The following is a 26,410-nucleotide window of genomic DNA, read 5'->3' on the forward strand; positions in this document are numbered from 1 at the left end:
AGTCTGTGTGTGTCCTTTCTGAGGTCACTTGCGCACACACACACACGCTGCAACTCTCCGTCGCCAGGTTTCATCCCCCTTCCTTGGCTTCCTGAGGAGCCTGTGACTTTGGTGGCTGATGGGAAATTTTGTGCATGCCTGAGCTCACAAAGGCTCCCTTTCAGCTGCATGCATGCTTGACCTCTTGCAGTTCATCGCCCCGCTTTGTGCTCCCGTGACCTCGCGCTGACCAGGGGTTTCCCCTGGAGGTCAGCGGTTCAATCGGGTGCCTGTGTCTAATTTCTTGCTGGCTACAGAATCTCTCTCCCCCCGCTGCCAAATCTGCCCAGCAATCTGCCCACGGTCTCCCCTTCTGCTGCTTGGGCCTAATTCCAATCTTCAGGGATTAGGTGTGGAGTGACAAGACCCTCGGGCCAATAGGCTGACTTGTCAGTTAGGTTCGAAGGCCAATGGTACACAATAGCCAGACTTTTCCTGTCTCCTACCTAAAACCAGCCCCCCTAAAACAACACACTAAAATCCCCTCCCAGGAGAGCATATGCCTAACTGGGGCACGCTGGTCCCAACCTCTCCTCCAAAAACACTAGCAACAGAAAAGAAGCCTATGTTGCCCGGAATCCGCGGAGCTCCTGTTGCAGATCAACATCCCTTGTTCCTGTTTCCCTTTCCTGCTCAAATCTCTGTCCAAATGAAACAACACCGTGTTTCGTCTGTGTAGGTGCTGTTGACAGACAGAGCCATTGATGTGATCTCTGCATGCATAAAACCTACACCGTGTGTCAAAGTAAAGCATTGCGGGACTCAAAGATATTGCAGGTGTTGGTTACTTAGAAAACAAAACGAACAAACCGTCAACTTCCAATTTCAGCAATATTTGTCAAATGAAAGTGAACCTGACTAACCGTGACATGCTGTGACGCTGTAGGCAACATGTAATTCCACCCCTGGCCACTGGAGGCAACAGGGCGCTAGTGTCTTTGAGAACGCCACACTGGCAGCACTGCGCGTACTTCCTGGTTACAGATTGTGGAAACAAGGTTTTTTGTGTGCCTATTTCAGGAAATATCTTTCTAAATATTTGTTGAAACTCCTTTAACTTTATACAGACGGCATAAACATCACCGGACGTTTATTAATAATCGTTTTAAAACAGGTATGAACCGATGATGACATAGAAATGAATGACTGATGAGAAAAGTGTGGACGTGGTATGTAAACAAGCTTTTTTTTTATAGCATCCTCAGTCCTGAGATGGGAAACTTTATGAACTGTCAATGTGGTTAGTTATGAGACATGTTAATTTTTGCAATATGTATAGCATATTAAATTGGCAAATTAGATATATAGTATAGAACAACTAACGTTACTTGATGGGTTACTGTAAAGTGTTATACACACTGTCACATGAACTCGTAATATTAATCTGATAGACTAAAGTGTTTATTTTCTCCATTGATTCAAGATAAAAGCAAGCACTGCATATTTTCTGTTTATACTCTATGCAAACATGCTGCCATTTGTGATTTTATTGTAAACTGACCCCCCCCCCCCCCCCAACAAAAAAAAAAAAAAATCTTCCTACAAAAATGACTAAACAACATGTTCTATGAGTATAAAAGTACGTTACTCAAAGTGCTTCTGACAACACAACTGTTGCCATATGGCAAGCAAACCAAAAACACATTTGACAACTACACTTGCTGTTTGTAATCAGTGCAGCAATTAGATATATGCCATTGTTAATGTTTTCAAGGAATCAGGTTAGTTGAACTTGTCTGTAGACCAACTATAGAAAAATTAAAAAAATGTATTCCAGGTCATTCTGTGATGATCTGCCTATCTGATGATGATGCTATCTCTTATAAATTTAGCATCTTTTCAATATTTCAGAGTTTATTTGGAGGTGGTTTATTAGTATAAACTATATATATTATAGTATATTAGTTTATTAGTATAGAATTTGTATTGATTTTATGTATGTGTGTATATATATATATATATATATATATATATATATATATATACCAGTCAAAAGTTTGGAAACATTACTATTTTTAATGTTTTTGAAAGAAGTCTCTTATGCTCATCAAGCCTGCAGTTAAAAAAAACAAAAAAACAAACAAAAAAAAACAGTAATATTATGAAATATTATTACAATTTAAAATAATGGTTCTCTTTTTTAATATACTTTAAAATATAATTTATTTTTGTGATGCAAAGCTGAATTTTCATCAGCAAGTACTCCAGTCTTTGGTGTCTTATGATCCTTCAGAAATCATTCTAATATGCTGATTTATGATCAATGTTGGAAACAGTTGTGCTGCTTAATATTTTTTTTATAACCTGAGACGCTTTTTTCAGGATTATTTGATGAATAAAAAGTTAAAAAGAACTGTATTTATTTAGAATATAAATCTTTTGTAACAATATACACTACCGTTCAAAAGTTTGGGAACAATAACTATTTTTTTTTAAAGAAATTAGTGCTTTAATTCAACAAGGATGCGTTAAATTGATAAAAGGTGATGGTAACGATTTATATTGTTAGAAATGTTTTTTATTTTGAATAAATGCTGTTTTTATGAATAAATGCTGTTAACGTTTTACTCATCAATGAATCCTGAAAAAAGTATTCCAAAAAAATATATTAAACAGCACAACTGTTTCCATCATTGATAATAACTGAGTATCAAATCATCATATTAGAATGATTTCTGAAGGATCATAAGACACCAAAGACTGGAGTACTTGCTGATGAAAATTCAGCTTTGCATCACAAAAATAAATTACATTTTAAAATATATTAAAAAAGAGAACCATTATTTTAAATTGTAATAATATTTCATAATATTAGTGTTTTTTTTTGGTTTTGTTTTTTTTTAACTGCAGGCTTGATGAGCATAAGAGACTTCTTTCAAAAACATTAAAAATAGTAACGTTTCCAAACTTTTGTCTGGTACTGTATATATATATATATATATATATATATATATATATATATATATATATATATATATATTGCCTATGCTTTGAATTGCATTGATTACTGTTTTTAAGAAACTGTTTGCATATTCTTCTTCTGTCATACAGGATAATAAATAAACAATTGTTGAAAAATTATGTATAAATTGCTATTTTTTATTAACCTGTATATTCCTCTTCATATAAAAACCATGACACTATAAACAAAAAAATCAAAAATCTCTTAATTTCATTGCTGAATGTTTTTTGTTTTCTTCTGTGTCTCCACAGAGCATTGTAGCGAACAGTTAAAGGACATCTGTGTCAACCCACTTATCTCAATTAAACCTTGAGCCAGTGTAGAAGCACCACACATACCCGTCTGGACATTAGAGATCTCAGCTGTCCGAGAGCCAAAATGACTGGGTCAAATTCGGGTCTGATCATGAACGTTGTAAACAGCATTGTGGGTGTGAGTGTCTTGACGATGCCCTTCTGCTTCAAACAGGTAAACACATTGTTAAAGGGGTTATGGGAAAGTGTGCTGTGCAGTTTTGTGTGCTGATAGGAGGATTCCATATGATTAGGTCTGCCAAATGCACTTACAGTGGTTTACACACAACTTTGCTGGTTAATAATCTGTAAGCTGAGCGAATCAGAAATTGATAAGCTGCAATTTTAGTTTGTCCACACTAGTTTGTATCAGTACAAGAATCAGTGTAAGCATTTGACTTTGATTTTAAACATGTAGGACATCTGTGTTCATCTATTATATGGATTTTTTTATTTATTTTTATTCTCTATGCAGTGTGGAATTGTGTTGGGCACATTGTTGTTGTTCTTCTGTTCGTGGATGACCCATCAGTCCTGCATGTTTCTAGTCCACTCAGCCAGTAACACCAAACGCAGGACTTATGCTGGACTAGGTGAGAGTGAACAAAAGCAACAAACACACAGAGGTCACATTCATTTTCCATTAATAATTACTGTCATTAATAATTACTCACCCTCACGTCGTTCCAAACCTGTAAGACTTTTGTTCATCTTCGGAACACAAATGAAGATCTTTTTGATGAAAACAAAAGACCTTTCTTTCCCTCCATAAACAGTTATGCAACTAGCACTTTGACGCTTCAAAAGGTTCATGAAGAGATTGTAAAACTCTGAAGAGACTCACTCGATCGCTTTATATGATGAACAGATTGAATTTAGGCTTTTATTTAATTTAATTCACTTCTTTTCTTAAGATTAAGAGATCATTATGAAACAATATCCTGAAATTAAATGCATATACAAAGTTCGAGAAGGCAGCTAAAAGAAAATATCTAACTTTATCAATGCAAGTGAATCAAACAAATAGGCCTTTTAATTTATATAATTTCACAAAAGCTATACCTAAAACTCATCGTTACGCAGATTGAAAGATCTCCTGCCACAGCAGTGTTTGTGAAGTAGTGTCACATTAAAATGTTATTCAAGAGAAATGTACAACCTTTATTGTCAAAAAATAATAATAAAAAAAATTAACTTTTACAAGACACTTTTGGAAGAAACTTCCTTTTTTGGTTTTGGTGTTGAAATTTGCTAACTCAACATTTTTTTCTCTATCTTTCCCTTCCCAGCTTTTCATGCTTATGGAAAACCAGGGAAAGCACTTGTGGAATTGAGGTAAGATTCCGCTTTGTGGAGATTTAACTTTTTCAGCTTCGACCTTATGAATGAAGTAAGGTCTTATTGCTTGTATTTTCTACTTACATTCTCTCTCTTTTCAGCATGATTGGACTCATGCTGGGGACATGCATTGCTTTCTATGTCGTCATCGCAGATCTGGGGTCCAACTTCTTTGCTCAGCTGCTTGGGCTGCAGGTAAGAAATAACCTTCCTACTTTTAGGTTGTCACCTGGCTAAAATTTGTTAAACTCTGTTTGCTACTCCAACACCTTTCTTCCAAATCAATTAATTGTTGATAAGCAGTTTACAGAACTGATCATTGCCCTTGTTCACAATCCTCCTGTAATGATAAATTCAAAGGCCACTATCTATAAAAAGTGCTGAGCTAATAAAAAAAGAACACTTCATAGACTTTTTATAACTCTAGAGTAGATTAGATCACAGTTTCTGTGTGAAAATGAACTTTTTATCACACCTTATCGCACCAGGTGAATTGAGAAATATTACTGGCCATGAATATATCTTACTAGTGGTCAAATGATATATCGGCTTCTCAACCTTATATTGGCCTTTGGCCACCCTGCTCTCTAAGATATCGCCATTGGTCATCAAAAAAATAATATCGGTCGACCACTAGTAATTACATTTTTTATATATTTTTAAATATATATATATATATATATATATATATATATAATATAATATTTTTTCCAGTTTTGTTGCCCTGAATATTGCCAGTAACTGCTTTTTCTTTTGCTTTTTCAGGTGACATGGAGCTTCCGTATCGTGTTACTGATCTCAGTCTCGCTGTTAGTCGTACTACCCCTCAGCTTGCAGAGAAACATGATGTCATCCATCCAGTCGTTCTCGGCCATGGCGCTGATCTTCTACACACTCTTCATGTTCACGGTGAGTCGTTCCCCTTTCCACCGTTCCAAACTCCAACCCTGTAAAATGTAATATCAGATCCCATCAGCACACCTTCATACAGATGTAGGCAGTTTACTATATATATATATATATATAAATATGGCTTTGATAAGAGGAAGTAAAGGAGTAATTTGATCTTTTAGCGTTTTGAATATTTAATTAAATGATATAAAATGTTTTGTAAAACGTAAGCACTTCAAATTACAGCTGCTCATTATGGTTGCTTTAAGGACATGTTTTTGAAAGTCACTTCAGTGATGTAGTGTATTGTGTGAAATTCATTTATAGCTTTTTTAAAATTAAATTAGCCAATTTCTGTTTCTTTTGAGAAGTTTAATGTGGCGATTGGCTGATTTTTGTGAATACAATGCGAGTATGCATCACCATGGCAGCAGGACTTCAATGTCTGTGGATTTTTTGGAAGCTTAAAAGTGAAGCGTAAGCTCTTAAACAACTAAAGAGAGCTGTCACAGAACATGATAAAACTCTATTAGGAAAAGATGTTGAATGCGGTGGAGAACAGTTTTTAAATCAAATTCAATGAACATTCAATGTAAAAAAATTTCGAGTTATGTACAGTGAATAATTGCTGAGATCATATTGAAATTCTGTCATTTAACCTGTACGTGTACGTTTTAGAATTTTGAGAAATGTAAAACAAATTAGCTTCAAAATGAATAAGACCGATATTTAAGATTCTGCATTCTAGGTCAGTAATTAAATGTAATACTGATGATAAATTATTTTATTTCTCATAAATATGATATTGATCAACCTCTTTGTAAAGATGGTCAGGTGTTCTTTCTTCCATTGAAGCAAAAAATGCTTGAAGTTCAGGATTTCACTTGAATTGTGTTGATAATATAATTTGTAATAATAAAATGACAAAAAGGCATTTTCCTCACAACATAGAAGCACTAATGGTTACTAAAGGTCCTGATATAGACATTTTTGACCCAACTTTATGTAATCTGAATATTTTATAACATTGACATTGCAAACATGGATGTTCCTGGAGTTTTTTTGTCTATTGCATCACAGTGTAATCACCTTAACAGTTTATATACCTTTTATCCAGCTCCACGGTGTGTTTTTTTCCCCCCCAGCCCAATTTATTAGTCTAGCATTTAACCATCTATATGTCTTCCCTCTGCCCCCATCTCAACCTCTGCCCCGCCCCCATTCCTGATGCTGACTTCTGACTGACCATCTGATGTACCGGCCTATAGATAGTGTTGTCGTCTCTGCGTTACGGAATAATCAGTGGCTCCTGGGTGGAGCAAGTACATCTGTGGCGCTTCAAGGGTGTCATACAGTGTCTGCCAATTATCGCCACCACCTTCTGCTGCCACCCGTAAGTAATCTGCCCCGGAGAACGGACCACTCCACTGCCATGGATTCAGCTACATTATCCAAAAACCCCTTCCTCCTCTGTCCACCTTCATCCAATCCAAAACTCTGTTTGTCGGCGCTGTCTGGTTTTGGGTATTTTTGTGTGCGTCTTTGTGTGTGTGTGTGAGGTTAGTGCGTTCGTGGCAGAATTCATATGAATCGTGGGTCGTCAGAGTTGTCTTGACTCTTTGGTAATACCCAGAGTCCCCTGATATATTTCCCGCTAGAATTATACCCTATGACTGGGTAAGCAGATCTGATAGGGTTGGGATTGGTGGTGATTCTGATGGTTACACGGGCTGGCGCTCTTGATTTTGAAAGTTGCTGTGAATGTTTTCTGCAAACGTGTGCAGCAATCAGATTTTATCCTTCAAGATTGTTCTGCATGAAACTAAAAAGTTTTCCTGTTCTTTAGAGATGAACTCGTATTGAAAATCATGTGTGGAAGTTGATCAGTACAATTTGTTGCCCCTTTAGTTGGCAAATTAATTTATTTGTTTCTCTCCTTAAAGAATAGCTAACTCAAAAATGAAAATTCTGTAATGATTTACTCATGACAGAACTATTGTTCTAAACCTGATTACTTTCTTTCTTCCATGAAACACAAAAGAAAAAAGTCTATGCTGTTTTGATGTTTTCAAGCTTCTAAAAGGATGCAAAACCCATAAAAGTGGTCCATACAACTAATGCGCTGTTCTGAACCCATGTGATAGCTTTGTGTGAGAAGCAGTCTGAAGTCAGTTTGTGGTCAGTAAGATATTTTTTTAAAAGAAATTAATACTTTTATTCAGCAAGGATGCATTAAATTGACAAAAAGTGACAATAAAGTCCTTTTTAAAAATTATTTTTCAAATAAATGTTATTGTGAATGAAAATGTATCACGGTTTCCACAAAAATAAGAAATGGTACAACTGTTTTCATCCTTGATAACAATATGAAATGTTACCTGAGAGCTAAATCGGCATATTAGAATGAACAGTGCAATTGCTGCTAAAAATTCAGCTTTTCCATCACAGGAATAATTTACATTTTAAAATATATTAAAATAGAAAACAAATTTCAATACTATTTCACAATATTGCTGCTTTTACTGTATTTTTGATCAAATAAATGTAGCTTTGTTGAGCATAAGAGGCTTTTTGAGTAGTGTAGTTTTAGAAGACTTGAAAAATAGTTATCAATCACTTTTTGTGTTTTTTTTTAAGCTTTAAAATTAAATAGCCAAATTGCATTGAAAAGAGCGACTAGTCTCATTTTGTGTTCCAAAATAACGTCATACTGGTTTGGAACGACATGAGGGTGAGTAAAAGTTGACAGAATTTAAATTTTAGGGTGAAGTCTTTAAATCTCTTTAAACAGATTACAGTGTCTCCATGCACTCTTCGTAGTCAGTCTAAGGGTTTAATCACAGCATCATCACTGCCCTCCTCGTCTTCCCCCCCCCCCCCCTCCCTTCTTTCTGGGATGTTCTGTAACCCTCCTGCTCTCCCCTCCACCACAGATGGTGCTCTCCTCCTTCAAACACGGCCTCCTCACTGGCCAGTGGCTGAACAAGGTCATTTACGTTCGGTGGGACGGCGTCTTTCGCTGCATCCCTATCTGTGGCATGGCATTTGCCTGTCAGTCGTAAGTACTCCCCAATCCTCGCACTGCCTCTTCCCTCCTTTCTGTCGCCAGTTAGGCTTAATTTAAGGCTCCATTTTAATGGTGCAAAAGAACATTCAAGAGCCGATGCATCTAACACAAGTGTATTTGCTTTGAGAAAATGGACCTTTGAAGCTGCTTATTAGCTTGTCATTACTATATTCTTTATCAAATATCTCTAATCTGCGTGGAATGCCTAACTTGTTGCCTTGTGCACACTGTTTTTACCCTATTCTTAACACTAACTCTGTTCCTTAAAGGCATAGTTGACTCAAAAATGAAAAATCTGTCATGATTTACTCGCCATCATGTCGTTCCAAATCTGTATGACATTCTTTCTTTCATGGAGGAAAAGTTTTTATTCACTGTTTGTCTTGCTTCCGCTGTAGCTTTTAAATCTTTCGCACATGTGCATAATGAAAACAAAAAAAAGGGAAGAAAGTCATACAGGTTTGGAACAACGAGTGAGTGAATAATGGCAGAATGCGTTTCAGTTGTGAGTGAACTATTCCTTTCCATGAAAGGCCTCTTTTCCTTTTTGACATGTTTGAATAGCTTCGGTTTTCTTTGCAATAATGATTGACCCACAAGGCCGTCTTGATTTATTCTGTCAGTGGACATCTTGTCAGATCCGCATACAGTTGAACTATAAGTGCATTTTGATAGAAGCATAAATGATGAGTTTTTGCAGCTTTTCATAGTTCTTCCATAAGGAGCTCACCGTGACTGGATCGTCCCCTGATGAATTCAACCACTGTGCACTGACACAGTCTTTGTTTTGTATTATGTTGAAACTCTGATATGTTGTGGGAGTACCATTAACTAGTGCTGAGATCATAGTTAACATTATTACAGCTCTTTGATTCTGCTGGGATACATTTGTCCAGTGTTTATTCACATCGATAAGAATTCACATTATTTTTCTCTGTCTTGAACTAATTTCATGTCTCTATTCTTTCCTTTCCGCTAGCTCAAATATACTAACCATGAAGCGGGGGTTTGTTAATCTCAGTGCTTACCTGATCAGGTATTCTCAAGCTTGGGGAGGGAGCGTCATTTACACACTCCTTTCTGTTTCTAATGTTTCACAACATTAACGCCATTCACCACGCCATGTCCATTCATCTTCCACTCCCAGTTCCTTCTGCTCCTTTTATTCTCTTTTTTTTTATTGTGCAGATCATTCTTACTGTAGTTTTTCTATATCCACATTATATTAAATAAAATATCTACAATACACATACGGTTATCGTAGTTTTGACCTGTCTAATATTGTCTGTCAAATGGATGTTTTTTTAAACAATTAAACTATCAACATACACGGACATTAAAAAAAAAAAAAAAATACATTAATGTAATAATTTTCCTACGTATAAATGTTTATATTTAAACATTACTGTTCAAAAGTTTGGGTTCTGCAAGATTTGTAAATGTTTTTGAGATAAAAATGCACAGACAAAAACAGCAATTTGCAATTTTATAGAAATACATATCACACATACATAGGCCTATACATATAAGGTTCCTTCTGTTATCTTTAACATGGTGCATGTTTGTGTGTGTCTTGGTTTTTATGTGTTTGGAAGTGAATAGAATTGAGGTGTCTAAGTGTGCGGATGCCAGCACAAATGTGTGTGTGTGTGTGTGTGTGTGTGTGTGTGTGTGTGTGTGTGTGTGTGTGTGTGTGTGTTTGAGAGTGAGGGTGTTGGGGTGGAGGAGGTGTCAGTGTTGGATTCTGGTGTGGATGAGGTAATGTGGTTCTTGAGGCTGACTGTAACTCTCCTTTACACACACACACACACACACACACACACACACACACACACACACACACACACACACACACTCACACTCTTTCTCTGAAGGGTGATGAGTGATATTTGGCTGTGACTTCTTGGCCAGCATTGACATACAATGCCACTTACACCCGATCATTAGAAGAGCGAGACGATGCTACATGACCCCTGATCCGACCAACAGTTCCTGTCATCGCCTACGTTTATCCATCCATTTACATTTATTACTTTAGTACATTTAGTACAAGCTCTGTTTGATGCCAAATTGATTCATTAGAGAAAAGTTGACTTGTTTGCTCTTTTTACTTCGAGAACAGAAACTGTTTATTGAAGAGCAGCATTCTGGGTCCACTGGTGCCCTTATACGGCTCCTGCTTAATGTGTAAATACCTCTGTAATGTGTAAACACCATAATAGTGTTATTCCTATCGTAAAATTGTCATGTCAGCTTACATAGCATCAAGTCACAGATTCACAGCTTTAGGTGTTATGACGGAATCATTTTAGTAATATTACAAAATAATTACTGTGTCAACACTTGGTAGAGGTGTAGAGAAATTGCAGTGGGACTGTAGCATCACCGATCTTCCCCCTTCACGCACACTGAAATTTCATCAGGAATGGCTTTGCTGGGGTCTTTTCTCTCCATCATATGACACTGAATTCTACAAATCTATATAATTCTATAGTTATGTGTCTGAATTCCAGTTTGTGTCCATGTCATGGCTGTAAAAGCATTTGACTGGCCATGCTACTAACATATGCTCCCATTTCATTCTCTCTCTCTCTCTCTCTCTCTCTCTCTCTCTCTCTCTCTCTCTCTCTCTCTCTCTCTCTCTCTCTCTCTCTCTCTCTCTCTCTCTCTCTCTCTCTCTCTCAATTCAATTTGAACTATATTGGCAACATGAAAGATATTGTGAAAAAGCATTTGGAAGGACTTGAAAGATAAACTTACACTGAAGGAAATTATGTGACCCTGGATGACAAAACCAGTCACAAGTCGCACGGGTATATTTGTGGCAATAGCCAACAATACATTGTATGGGTCAAAATTTTCTTTTATGCCAAAAATCATTAGGATATTAAGTAAAGATCATGTTCCATGAAGATATTTTGTAAATTTCCTACCGTAAATATATAAAACATTTAGTTTTGTGAGTGGATGCAGCACAATCGCGAACATAAATGAAAAACTTTAAAGGCGATTTTTTTTTTTTTTTTTTTTTTTTTTTTTTTTTTTTTTTGCACCCTCAGATTCCAGATTTTCAAATAGTTGTATCTCGGCCAAATATTGTCCTATCCCTAACAAACCATACACCAATGGAAATCTTATTTATTCAGCTTTCAGGTGATGCATAAATCTCAATTTCATAAAATTGACCCATGTGACTGGTTTTGTGGTGCAGGGTCACATATTTGCATTTCCTGAAGGAAAAAAACAGGGCTTGCATTTTTTTTAAATGAAGTCAGATTTTAGATTTGGGTTCTGGGTAAATTGCGCATCACGTGTTGCACATCTCGTTGCCATGAGACTCAATATGTGACTGGTTTGTAGTGTATGAGAATCAACCATTGGCTTCTAAATGGTGTCAGTTAATAAGTATTTCCTAGGAGAAACAACGGTAGCATTTACTGGCCTTAAAATACAAATCCTCAATTATGCCTCATTCAGATCACATTTTTTGTCTTTCTGAAGACATTTGTTGATATTTATACTATACAGTATGCAAATTTTACAATGACAAGACAACATCTATTCATTTTCAAAAGTTTGGGGTCGATAAAATTTTAAATGTTTTTGAAATAATACTCTTATGCTCACCAAGCCTGCATTTATTTGATCAAAAATGCAATAAATAATTAAAAACTTGTTTTCTATTTTAATATATTTTAAAATGTAATTATTATTGTGATGGCAAAGCTGAATTACCTTAGTCTTCAGTGTCACATGATCCATAAGAAATCATTGTAATATGCTGATTTAGTGCTGGAGAAACATCATATTATTATCAATGTTGAAAACAGTTGTGCTGCTTAATATTTTGGGTTAAAATTTTAGGATTCTCTGATGCATAGAAAGTAAAACAAAAACAGCATTTATTTTAAATAGAAATCTTTTATAACATTTATAAATGTCTTTACTGTCACTTTTGATCAATTTAATGCATCCTTGTTGAATAAAAGTGTTATTTTCTCCTATCAAGAAAAAACTTGAATGGTAGGCCAAGTCAATGGGAGATTTTCAAATTTCAAATGGACTTTGAATGGAAAATGAATGTTTGAGCAATATCATAACAGTGCTGTGTTGCAAATACTGTAATGAACACGTGAAAAAAAAAAAAACACACACATAAAATGTGTAAGTCTACATAGATGTCTCTCTCTCCTCCTTCTCTGGTTTTTATTGGAAGTGGGTTCCTGCTATGAGACAGACTGGTCTTTGGTGTGAGATCAGGCGTTGGCTTAAAAAGCCCAGAACGTGGTACTGTATATCCCAATAAAAGCAGGAATGGGCTCCGACTGTGTCTACAAGAGCTGTGAGTGGGCTGAGAGCAAGAGAGCCCGAACAAAAGCCCATACTGCCAGGAAATTTTATAACATGCTAAAGTCTGACTAGCACTTGTCGATAATATATAGCCGTTGTAAATTCCCCATTTAATGTTTTGCTGGCATCTGGTTTTATTAGTTGTCCTGATGACAGACATAGATTCTTTTTGTAGCTGTTTTTTGTTTCTCTGTGATACTGAACCCTTTATCAGTGCTCGTTTCATCCAATTCGGCTCTCCCTCCTTCCCACCCTCCCTCCATTTTGTCTTTTGTATGTCTGAAATGAGTGATGGCCTTTCTATATTAAATTCCTGCTTCTCTTGCTCTCTTGCATGTTTATGTCTCTAGAGCTCAAATGCACAGTTCAGTATGTCCTTATGCTAAATAATGATGATTATACTGTGACTGGTCAGTTTGAGTTAACCCATAAATAAGCATTTATGTGATTTCACATAATGTTATATTTTGTCATAACGTTACTATAAATCTGACATTGCAAAAATTGTGCATCTGTTATAATAATATTTTTTACACTAAAGTGTCTTTTTTAAAGGAATGCTTTGGGTTTGATGCACGAATTTATCAGTGACGTGCTGTCGATTACCACATGGTGTCCCTCAGTTTGTAAAAACATAAAAGTCAGTCCGTCCATATAAAACTGTTAGACCCCGTAACATTGACATATGTGCAAAGACACAAGAAATGGGCTTTAAAAAATAAAATAAAAAAATTCACCCACAATAATTACATCAGTTATGCACAACCAAATGTTCCTCCACCTAGAACACTGTTAAATAATGATTTAGATGCTTTACAGTTCAAATAACGGACATTTTGGAAAGAGCTAATACAAACGTTATGAAATATATGATTTCCAACTGAATTTTTGTCTGTGGTAATCAACAGTATGTCATAGTCTTAACTTGTATTGACCCACTTCAACGTGTGCATCTTGAGCCTGATGTATATAAAAACGTTTTTTCTTCCATAGGCAAGTATTACCCACTTATGACAGCCTGGATGAGCCTTCGGTGAAGAGAATGAGCACAATATTCACCTCTTCCCTCAACGTGGTCACCACCTTCTACATCACAGTAAGTGTGTGAGACTCTTCATCAACTGTTAACTGATAAATCTGCAGCTTGTTGAGGCCAAAACAATAACCATTTTGTTTTTGTATTTTATCCTTTTCTTCTGTTTTAACCTTTTCTGGAGTGATTAAAACTAAATAGCTTATTGATTTTCTGACCAATGAGAAGTGCTCTATGTCATACTTATTATAATCTTATTTCATAAATAATATTAGGAATCAGTAAAACATCATACACATCGGATAGTCATGTCATATGTTTTTCAGTCATTTGAAAGGGTATCGATTAGTAACAACTTTTATTCAGTAAGGATGCATTAAATTGATCAAAAGTGACAGTAAAGACATTTATAATGTTACAGAAGATTTCTGTTTCAAACAAATACTGTTCTTTGGAACTTTCTATTCATTAAATCCTGAAAAAATATATCATGTTTTCCACAAAAATATTAAGCAGCACAACTGTTTCTACATTGATTATAATGTGAAATGTTCCTTAAGCAGAAAATCAGTATATTAGAATGATTTCCGTAGGATCATGAGACTAAAAATATATTAAAATAGAAAATTTGTAATATTTCTTAATATTGTTTAATATAGTTTTTGATCAAATAAACGCAGCCTTGGTGAGCATAACAGATTTCTTTCAAAAACATAAAATCTTACTGACCCCAAACATTTGAACAGTAGTGTATAACATGCATTTTTCTTTACACAAACTGTAGCATTTATATAAAACTTATAACACTTGCTCTGTTGCTGCTCTGTCCTTATTGGCTCCTGGGAACCTGTGCCCTCAGACACGGGAAAGAAATGAGGATTCAAGAATGGTAGAGTTGCTGTCGTCTCACGTTCTTGCTTTTAGATCCATATCCGTCCCCTACAGGTGATTGCCCTTCCCCTTCTGTGGGTTTTGGGTTCACGCTGATACCCTGGAAAATCCTTCCAATTCCCATTTGGAGCTCAGAGGAAGAGAAAGAACTCAGACGATGGGGTCAGACCCACTGGCACGTTCCTCTATAACCCACATACACTGACACGCTCCATCAACATCAAATGCCTTGTCTCTTTTATTCCTTCATAAATATTTTCAGGGACACTTTGTGTGGAATGTGTTTTAAGACATCGTCAGAATGTTTCTGGTCCCCATTCTCTTCTCTGAAAGCTAAAGTATAAACGTTACCTTGAGAGATAATATTGCTCGTGATTTTTTTTTTTTTTTAACTGTGTTCTTTGTATTCTGCTTTTATATTTCATCATCTTTTTGCTTTTTTCTCTTTGAACAAAAGCTGAATTGATTCAGGGGAGGGTTTGTAGAATAGAATAGAGAGGGAGTTTTGTGGCAGGCTCAAGGACTTCTGCCTGGTGTTGCTACTTAAGGGAACCTTTTCCTCTGCGGATAGATCAAGGCCAGCAAGGTCGGGAAAGGAGGGAAAGCACTGCTTTGTTTCTCTGTAGAGAGGGCCTTCAGGGGGCCGATAGGCTTTAAAGACCTTTGAAAAGCAGCTCGCTATTTTTCATAGCATAAAAACAATATCATTGCACAGTCAGGAGGGGTTGTGAGGTCATCAAAGAGACATGGATCTCTGTTAGGCCGCTTCTGTATAATGCCATAAGAAGTTTTAGTCCTGATCATTGCAAGCAGGATCAAGTGACCCCATATGAAATTTTACACTTCACATACTGAAGTGGAAAGTCAGTGTAACAGAATTCTTCTCCTTGCTCGCCTCCAAACAAACATTACTTCAGTATTGAGTATCCATCTTTTTAAATTGAAAAACTGCAGTGAAACTAGGACTGTGCCAAAATTATCATTAATATATCACAAAATAATTTATCACACATGATGCACAAAAGTACATTAGCAAAAATGTTTTTAGATGATTTTAATATAAAATAATATAATGACTTTCTCAGCCTCTCCAATCAAATCCTGATGAGTCCTACACTACATTAATTTTTGCCTAATTTTTAGTTTGAATTGAAAATGGATCACTACTGAATGCTGTTTCATATTTTTTGTTCTGTCTGTTATGCAGATTTGTCTTTCTTTAGTCTCAAATGATTAACTGTACTTCGTTCCGTGTTCCTCCAGGTGGGGTTCTTCGGCTATGTGAGCTTCACGGATAACATTGCTGGGAACGTACTGATGAACTTTCCATCTAACCTGGTGACGGAGATGATCCGTGTGGGCTTTATGATGTCTGTGGCTGTGGGCTTCCCCATGATGATCCTGCCCTGCAGACAGGCCATCAACACAATGCTATTCGAGCAGCAGGTAACAGTCTTACAAAGACTTTTTTTTTACTTTTTGATGCCATGAACCCTCTCAATATGATGTTTCCCTTGTGACCGACCACTTTCCTAAAACATAAAGACAGCAATTTACTTTCATGAATAAAAAAAACATTTATACTGTAAAATAACCTGTTGTATAATGTAATATTATATATACATTTATAATATTATATGGAAAATATGTATTTTCTATTTTGTAAAATTTGGTTTATTATTTCAATTAATTACTTTTATTTATTTATTTATTTATTTGTTTTATTATTATTTAATTTATTTATAAATCATTTTTACACAATGTTTCTCATTAAACTTGCAGATTTTAGTTTTTACTTTAGCTTTATTATAGTTTTACTAAAAATATAGAAATAAAACCTGTCATGTTAATTTTAGTTAAATGTTTTAGTAATTTAATTTCATCATTTTATATATATATATATATATATATATTTATAAATATATTTATATAAATATATATAAATATATTTATAAATATATTTATATAAATATATATAATTTATTTTTTAAATATTGCTATTTGGGTTTAATTTATTTTTATTTCAGTTGTAGTTTAGTTTTTATTTATTTATCATTTTAATGCTTCAACTTCAGTTTATTGCCAAGGCAACATTTCTCATTTTCATTTAGTTTAAGTTTTTCAACTAATATTTATATTTTATTTTATTTAAGCTTAATTTCATTTAACATAAATTATTTTTGTTAGTTTTAGTTTTAGTTGATGATAATAACCCTGCCCAGACCTAGGGTTGGGAATTGAAATCGATTCCAATTCTGGAATCGGATTCGGATACTTATTATGAAATTAATATTTCAAATCCTGCATGCTTTTTTCTGTGCTGCATACTCATCCAAAGTGCGCGTACACAAAAAGTGATTTTAATGTGATTTTAAACCATCCAAGTGCAAGAAGACTGTATAGTGCACGATACTGAACTGAGTTCTCTACCGCATCTTTTTGCACTTGACCGGACAAATACGCTCAAAATATAGCAAAATATCGCCGTGAACGTAAGCTGTTTACGAAGAAAATGCATAACAGTATAGATCCATACAGCTCTTAAAAGTGACAGAAGCCTAATATTCCTGCTGTTAATCAAACAACTAAAGACAACGAGAAAATTAACTTGCTATATTCTTGACAATAACTTTTTAAACTATATTTGTTATGTATATTTTATTTATAAAATGCAATGTTATTTTACATTTGATTACATAGTTTCTGTACATGAACATATTAAAACACTGTTTTCAATCGTATCTTTGTTCAGTTGTATTTTGTGCTATTGCTAATTTGTTTATTTGTTTACTTGTTTTGTATAATGCTTGAAATTTATTTTAGTTATTTAGCTATTTTTTTTTTTAGGTATTCTTGTTTTAAGTGTTCTTTAGCCTGTTGATTTCTATCCATGGTATTCAGCTACAATAAAATGCAATGCAAGAAGACTTTTTTTTTTACCTTATTGGAATCTAAATTAATAGGAATCGAGAAGAATCGGAATCGATAAGCGGAATTGGAATCGGAATCGTTAAAATTCAAATGATACCCAACCCTACCCAGACCCCAGTTTGATGACCCCTTTTCTAACCCCAGCACCTCATTGTTTGCTTGCTTTCTGTTCTGTTTTCTGTTTTTATTGCATTTGTCATTTACTTTTGTGAAACCGAACAGTGCAAATTTGTTTTGACCTATTTTGAAGGAGAATTGAGAAAGAACTGTTAAAAGTGATGTGTATTGTGACTGATTTGACGTATCAACAAAGACATCCCATTTTATCCACACCAAATTAACCCTCAATATGTATCCCCTTTTTTTAAAATGCCAAAATTCTTGGCCCACATTTAAAATCCTTTACCTTGCACCGTCTGGACAAACTCAGGTGTCTCCTCCTTACTGATGCACATAAACTGCACCAGCTGCAGAAGTATTTTGCTAAATTTAATGGACTCCATAAAGACTTCATTGAGTCTAACAGATTTACACAGGGCTGATGTCAGACCCCAAGTCTGGTCTCAGTCAGCATGCATTTGCATGCTCTGTCCCTCGGTATGGATCCCTTGAGATTCCTTGAGTCTCCTTCCACTACCCAGACACCAGTGATCCGGCCTCCACGGACAGCAGACAGAGATTCAAGAGGAAATAAAAGGGGCTGGATTGATGAGAACAGGTCCAGATCTCCTCCATAAAGCAGCCAAGATTTCAGTTTGCTGTCTCACCATCGCTGCCACGCTGAATCAGCTCAAATCACGGCTGGATTCGCAGTCGGTTGAAGGGTTTTATGCTGTCGTTAAATCTGGCATTTTGACAACTGAGCAGAGGGGGGGTTTATGAAGCTTGCATGCCAAACCCAATATCCTTACATGCATTTTACTTGTTCAACCATAACAGAGGCTTGGAGAACTACATGCATGTCTGGAGTCTAGTAACAGCTTTGTGAAGGTGATCTGTTTGTCTCTGTTTTTCAGCAAAAGGATGGCACCTTCGCCGCAGGCGGGTATATGCCACCCCTTCGTTTCAAGAGCATCACTCTTTGCATTGTTTTTGGCACCATGTTGGGCGGCATCCTCATTCCTAATGGTAAGTCTGTGTGTGCTCGCGTCTCTCAAGTTTCACTCTCTCTAATACCGTCATGACATCACACCCCACTTCATCTTCCCTTTTAAAGTATCTCTCCGTCAATCACTCCTTATCCTTCCTCTCTGTACCGTCCATTCATTATCAGTGGAACAGGATGATAAAGATGTGTGTTTTAGGCGATGGTGGGGTGGGCCATGTTTTATTCATTCTTCATGGAGATTGGCTGTCGCTGGCGTGGGCTCTATTTGGCTCAGTGGGCCCAATTAGACTAATAGAGAGGGGAAGGTGAGACTCGCAGAGACGATTGAATGGGGGAGAGGCATAGCTCTGTCCTCCATGACGGCTCGGCTGGCCACCGGCGTGTCCTCATGGCCACAAATCCAACCATAGGGAAGCAGACATTGCAGGGCATAAATTTGAGTAAAACAATATGGCTGCTCTCAGGATGAAAAATTCCCCCTGGGCCCACTGCCCAGCCTTGCAACACAAGGGCAACATAGAGGAAGGATGGTAGGAGGCAGATAGAGGGATGAGGGGGGAGTGTGTGATGGAAAGGTCAGGGGAGAAAGACTGATGGAGGATGGATGTGGTGATTCAGGAGATGAGATGGTGTGGATTGCCTGTGCCATTTTTTTCCGCTTTAAACTGGTGGGTCTGAATATAGTGCAGGTTGGAATGGATTTTTACCCTGAGTTAGATCAGCTTGCTCTTGTATTTTGGTTTATATACTAAAGCAATTCGCCATCTAAGGATGCACATTACAGTGATTTATACAACTGTTAAAGGGTGGTGTTATATCACTTACATTGTGTGTCAAGGTCAGTAAGTTTGAATGTCAGATAATATTAAACAAAAATCAGATAATATTACCTTTTTATGTTAAGTTAGTTCAGACTGTCTTCAGAAATATGATATAGGTTTTATATTTGCACTACTATTCAAAAGTTTGGGTCAGTAATATTTTTTTAAAGAAATTAATACTTTCATGCAGCAAGGATGCATTAAATTAATCCAAAATTTCTGTAAAGGCATTTATAATGTTACAAAAGATTAATATTTTGAATAAATGCTGTTCTTTTGAACTTTATATTCATCAAAGTATCCCGAAAGACAATGTGTAATAGTGTCCACAAAAATATTCAGCAGCATAACTGTTTTCAACCATGATAATAAGAACTGTTTCTTGAGCACCAAATCAGCATATTAGAATGATTTCTGAAGGATCATGTGACGCTAAAAATTCAGCTTTGCCATCACAACAATAAATTACATTTGAAAGTATATTAAAATAAAAACAGATATTTTATATTGTAGTAATATTTCACAATATTTGTGTTTTTACTGTTTATTTCTTATCAAATCTTGGTGAGCATAAGAGACTTCTTTAAAAAAAAAAAAAAAAATCTTTGTAACCTCAATCTTTTGAATGGTAGTGTATTTATGTAGTTTTTAAAAAATACTCTTATCTTAAAAAAGTATTCTTTGGAAAATTGGTTTGAATAAAATTATTAACATGTACACTTGTAACTGTACATGTCTTCAAGATGTAAAGAAAAAATGTATTGTTGTAAAAACAATTTTTTTTTGTTACACCACCAGAAATTCTAGAAGCCATTTGTAACATTTGAAAGTTTATAGAAAATGTAATGAGCAATACAAAGTAGAAAAGTGAACTAATATTTGACATATTTTCTAAAAAGACACTAATGTCCAATGAATAATTACAATTCTTAATTGCAAAACACTTACACAAATAAATTCTTCCAAATAATACAGGTCATTATCATTAGCTTTGTTTGTTTTTTTGTTTTTGTAATGTAGCAACTTAATACATTAATATAGAATGCAAGTGATGTGTGCATGGGCGATTTTACAGCTTCAAATATGTCTTGTCCAATCATATTTTAGAGCCAAATTATTAAATTACTACCAAATTACGATATTGGTTATATAGTATGATTTTTTTTTGTTTGTTTTTAGATTCTTAATTAGTAGTGCACTCACATTTTTGTGATTACAGAATGATATTATAAAATAAATGTACGTGTCTGTGTGCCATAGTGGAAACCATCCTGGGTCTGACTGGAGCCACCATGGGCAGTCTGATCTGCTTCATCTGCCCAGCTCTCATCTACAAGAAGATCATGAAGAACGCCTGGACTGCACAGGTACAGCACACCCGACGGTTCATTTTTTACCCATATGATATATATATATATATATATATATATATGAAAATATGAAACGGTTATTTTAAATTCCTATTAATATTTCACAATAGTACTGTTTTTACTATATTTTTTTATCAAATATATGCGAATCTTTCGAAAACATTGAAAAATCTTACAGACATCAAATTTTTGTCTGTGTGAAATCTGATGTGAGCTGAAACAGGAATGCACTGGGATTGTGTGTGAGGAAGAAAAGGCAGCTGTTCTTCTCTTTGTAATGGAGTTTGTCATTAATTTTGATATCCTGCAAGTGCATTGACTTGCTGTGTGGAGTCACTCCCACAGTGTGTGTGCTGGCACTGTCTGGCTCTGTGCCTCGAGCTGTGCCCCCTCCGTCTCCCGCCCAAATTACAGATGCCTTTGCTCTCACAATAGAGTGAAAACAACTGAGGTCTCATCTTAGATGATGTGTAACCACAATGCTGATGTCTCCCTCACCTCTCTTGCATTGTGTGGTTTGCGAGCAGCCAACATACTGATGTTCATTGTTCAGTAGTGCCAACCATGCCACACTTCCATGCCCATGAGTGTTTGCCACCAGGGTCGCTTCCCAAACACTGGAGTCCACCCAAATGGGTGGTGTTTCTGATATTGGGGCGAGGATCATTCCAAAAGAGCTTCTTGTCATAATGAGTGCAGCAGATGTTTGTGTTGGCGTGAGTGTATTATGCCAGTCTTCCATGTCTCATGCCAAGCAGCCTGACATGTCCAGGTCCACTGCTGCACAAAGAATACCCACAGATCAGGGGCAGTGAAACTGTGAAGGGCCTGCTTTAATAGATTTCATCAGCGTTTGGGGCACCATTAATGACTGTAGGACATTATTTTAGATCAGATGCCAATGATACCCTTGCCAGCCTTGTGTATTGAGCAGAGCGGTGCTGTACTGGGACAGTTTAGAGAGCACACACCTCACGCCATGAGCAGGAAGTGCAGCAGAAGTGGAGTATCCTTGAGCAAAGGAGGGGGTAAAATGAATACATCCTTCCCATTTTCAGTGAGGTCAAGCACTTGAACAAACTTTTGATTTTATCATCTCTAGGGGAAGCTTGACAAGGTGTATGCAAAACGCAAGCTGTGTAAAGTCAAAGTGAAGTATGTTAGGTACACTACAAACATGAGGACTCACATTGAACGCATTCCAGAGATGAAAGATGTGGATCAAAAACCCACAATCGCAAACATTCTGGTCAGCCAACGCACCAATTTTCTAAACTTCTGGCTAACTCTGAATGGGCGAGGATAATAACTCCATCCATACTTTTTCTAAATCTAGAAAATTTGAATTTGCTAAAAAAAAAAGAAAAAAAGATATCTTCTAAAAAATAAAAAACACTTATTACCATTTTATTCTTTCATTTCACTTACCAGTTTTTACCATCAAAGACATGGTGTGTTTAAGTCCTTGTCTGTATAAATTGTATTTTTATTATATTTTTGAGTGCATTTAATAGAGCCTGAAATAAAATAAAATAAAAAAGAAGACAAATCTGAATCACACCATTGATCTTTTACTGAAGTATTTCAGATGACCATATACACTAACTCTCTTTTCTCTCTTCGTTCCTCTCTTTCTGTTTTAGCTGGTTCTGTGGGTCGGTCTCGGTATCCTGCTCATCAGTACCTTCACCACGCTGTCCATTTCCTCCAACGAGCCGCAGAAATTAAACCCCCCTCTGGATGTCCCCGCAAGAACTGAGGACAAGCTTCCTATCCTTATCCCCCAAGAGTTGCCCAAAGTACCAGGTACATCTATGCCTAATATTTATGGAGAGAGACTCATAATGAGTTGAAAAATGGTACAAAATAGAAAATGAAGTTCTGAAAAGATGAGTTATAATGAGAAAAAAAGAGAAAGTGAAGGAGCACAAATGAATAGCTCCAGTAGAAGGCCTCTGTTTGAATCAGTGACCTGAATGACGCCCTTCAAACCTGAGCGCTCGGTGTCCCAGAGCAGCAGTGAAACGGCCGGTGGCGTTTTCCCGTTATGGCTCCGGTCAGGGGAGGAAGATGGGAGGGCGTCCAATTCTGGGAGAGGGCAGAAACGACAGTGCTCCCTCCAACACAGGCTGATACAGGACAGAGGCTCGTAAAAAGGCACATACCAGGAGCGTCCCAACAACTTCATCCACCATTACCTCTCCTTTTCTGTTCTGCCACTCCTCCTTCCTCTCCCTCTCACTCCCTCCTGCTGACTGACACTGGCATTTATCATTGAGCGGACACCCACTTCCACACCTGTTTCCTGTTTACAGCGTGCTGTTGAGGGCAGCTGTATGAAAACGCAGGGCTCAGCGAGCGAGCGAGTGGAACATGGGGCCCGCGGGCATGTAGAGGTGTGCGTTTGCAGCTGTACACGCAGGCACGCTTTGCTTTTCAGGATTGTAGGGAAGTGCACCCAACCCCCTTTACTATACGCTCGCTCTTTCTTTCCAACTCCCTTCTTCTTGTCTCGCTCCCTTAGATAATGTTTATCAAGACTGCTATCCTTTCTCATTGGAAATGTGTAACTCCTTTCTGCATATCCATAAATGCTGTCGTGCAATAGATTATCTGTTACGGTAGTGGACTCCGGTTAAAGAAAGGTGTGGACATTGTAAATATTCAAAGGCTGTTTTGCACAGGATGAGTGGCAAGGTTATATGGAAAGCACTGAGCATCCATCTCATACCCTTATTATAAATCTTTACTGTTCTGCTCGTATCCTGTTGGTCTTTCATGCTCTGCTGCCCTCTACTGGTATTTGTGTGGTGCACTCTGGGATTTTTAAGACTGGGCTGCAGCTGAAAAGCATGCACATATTTTAGTTTCAGGCTTCTTGCTATGGCTAGGAGTAAAACGAATATTGTATATGACAGTGGTACTCAGCCTTAGCCAGTTTAAGATACAAGTTCTTTGGTTTGAGAGACTCACATTTGTAAAAAAGCCTTCTTAATGTGCACAAAATGTGCACATTGTCGTATTGTGAAATACTATTCAAAAGAAAAAAATGTGGTTTATTATTTAGTATTACCTTTCTCTGAAACAGCTTTACTTTTTGACTCATGTCACCAAACCCTCTAATTTGTCAATTCTATATAGGCTACCATAGTTGTAATTTTTTTGAAAGAAGTCTATTATTCTCTCCAAGGCAGCTCTTATTTGGTGAAACATTCAGTAAAAACAAACAGCAATATTATTTTGTTTATTTGTTTATTTTATCAGGGGCAATACACATTAATAATACATGACTATATGTCAAATGTGCCAGATTCAGCTAAATTGGCTCATTTTCATCCATAGTCCCTTGTGAAATATTTAAAAACAAATGTAAAATACTTTTCTATTTTAATATATTTTAAAATGTGGTTTATTCCTGTAATGGCAAAGCTGAATTTTCAGCAGCAAGTACTCTATTCTTCAGTTTCACATGGTCACATGGTCAGAAATCATCTTTCTTATATGCGGATTCCGTGCTCAAGAAACATGTTTATTATTAATAATGTTGAGAACAGTTTTTCTGCTACAAGATACAAGAAAATACAAGATGGTTTTGATTTGTTTGAATGCTCACTGGATAAATTAAATGCATACCTTCAACTTTGGGGATTTTTGCCATAATGAAGACCAATGCAGTATTGTTACCATAATTTTGCTTTATTTGGATTAGTTTGTCTGTACCTAAAGTAGGGTTTTTGTCAAAGAGTCACACTGCAAATGCCTTTTACCTTGCACAGAAATTTGAAATCATTTTTTTGTTTTTTGCACATTGTGACATCTAGTTTGTCTGTCTGTTTCTAATGCAAGAGAATGGAGTGGATCCTCATCCAGGAGAGAAGCCAGATAGGCCCCCAATAGAGATTAAACAGCCAGCAGAGCAGGAAGCAGCAGAGCCCCCTCAAATTAAAGTACCTGTGGAAGTGGCTGAGGGAAAGAATAAGGAGGAAGAGGTTCAGCTGAATCGCCCTGGAGCAGGTAATGCATTTAGCTTTGTAATTTTGATGGCTTTATGAACTTCTTAGCAGTTAAGAGTTATGACTTATCTTCTACAGGTGTAGCGGTCCCAGAAGGGGAAGCCCACCGCCATGAGCCGCCCATCCCTCATGACAGAGTTCAGGTAGATGAGATCAAAAACCAGGAGGAGCTAGAGGATGAAAAGAAACAACCTGTAGCTGTGGAGGAAGAAAAGAAACTGCCTGCCAGAGAGGAGGAGGAGATTCTTGCTGAGCAGGGGGCAGGGCAAGCACAAGACTTAGGGCAGGAATCTATAAAAGAGGAGAAGTCAAAAGAAAGAATAAATGTGGTGAAAAGGGTTGTAGATCAAGACCAGCTTGCAGCTAATGAGGTATTGGACAAGGCAGAAAATCCAGAAGATCTGAAGAAGGTTGAGCCCTTGGTGGTACATAAAGAACCAGAAAACCTGCCTGAAGTGAATGAGAAGCATGATGAGAATGAAGTGGCCAGAGACAAGATACCAGAGGAGATTGTGAAAGCCCCTGAACCCCAGGATGAGAAATGTAAGTGAACACATTAGCATCTCCTTAACAAATCTCTGGCAACCTCCCAGATCTTCATAATATGTAAACATCTAGTTTCTGTTTAGCGTCCATGACTGATAAACTCTTAAGTAGTAGCCTTTGACCTTTTGTATTTATTCATATTCTGTTTATATGGCACATCATAAGGCCCAAGCAAATGATTTGTTCATTCATTGACTGTGCTTCCTCCAGCGAAGGAGAAGCTTCTTGTGCAGGAGCACAAGGAAGAGAAGGTTCCAGATGGAAAGGATGGAGGAGCAGACAAGGATGAAGATGGGGACAAGATGGAAGGTAAGTGCTTTATCCATCACAGAACATTGTCCATAAGCTATAGGAAGTGTTGTTTGAAATAGGTTTGAAAAATAGTGGTTCCTGTTCTGTTATTCAGTCAGATGTGTGAGCTCACAGTTGCAATTTTCCTTTCTCTTTTTCTGGTTCTGTTATCCTTCATAACTCCTGGCCAGATGGTTTCTACCCTTGTTTCTTAGTGGGAAATGGACAATGGACTTTCTCTCTCTCTCTCTCTCTCTCTCTCTCTCTCTCTCTCTCTCTCTCTCTCTCTCTCTCCATTAATCATAGGTTTATTGTTACACAATATCTAAGATTCATAATATTCATAATTAATTTATAAATATATAACTCCTTTACCCATGACTTAGTAGGATACAATACAGGATCATTTTATTAAGCAAATTCATTTTATGCAATCCATACACTAGAAAGTAGTATTTGATATGTG

General features: G+C 36.6%; 1 protein-coding gene across 8 annotated transcripts in view; it reads left to right on the top strand.

Moving 5' to 3' along the window:
- The first annotated feature begins 964 nt into the window (after positions 1-964).
- The window catches only part of slc38a10 (solute carrier family 38 member 10), a 30,313-nt gene continuing 4,867 nt past the window's right edge, over positions 965-26,410 (top strand). For 2 of the 8 annotated variants that reach the window (XM_079852309.1, XM_079852310.1), the window contains exons 1-15: positions 989-1,208; positions 3,253-3,469; positions 3,770-3,887; positions 4,584-4,629; positions 4,734-4,827; positions 5,398-5,541; positions 8,457-8,581; positions 13,934-14,036; positions 16,128-16,310; positions 18,812-18,923; positions 20,985-21,091; positions 22,738-22,900; positions 24,941-25,108; positions 25,186-25,650; positions 25,864-25,962. In XM_079852309.1, coding sequence (XP_079708435.1) covers positions 3,380-3,469; positions 3,770-3,887; positions 4,584-4,629; positions 4,734-4,827; positions 5,398-5,541; positions 8,457-8,581; positions 13,934-14,036; positions 16,128-16,310; positions 18,812-18,923; positions 20,985-21,091; positions 22,738-22,900; positions 24,941-25,108; positions 25,186-25,650; positions 25,864-25,962 — 2,017 coding nt within the window. In that variant the 5' untranslated portion in view covers positions 989-1,208; positions 3,253-3,379. Of the gene's footprint in view, positions 1,209-3,252; positions 3,470-3,769; positions 3,888-4,583; positions 4,630-4,733; positions 4,828-5,397; positions 5,542-6,791; positions 6,917-8,456; positions 8,582-13,933; positions 14,037-16,127; positions 16,311-18,811; positions 18,924-20,984; positions 21,092-22,737; positions 22,901-24,940; positions 25,109-25,185; positions 25,651-25,863; positions 25,963-26,410 lie in introns of all 8 variants that reach the window. The other 6 variants (XM_079852312.1, XM_079852315.1, XM_079852311.1 and 3 more) reach the window with 4 other exon arrangements.

Source organism: Squalius cephalus, assembly GCF_949319135.1.
Source record: "Squalius cephalus genome assembly, chromosome: 19".
Classification (NCBI taxonomy): Eukaryota; Metazoa; Chordata; class Actinopteri; order Cypriniformes; family Leuciscidae; genus Squalius; species Squalius cephalus.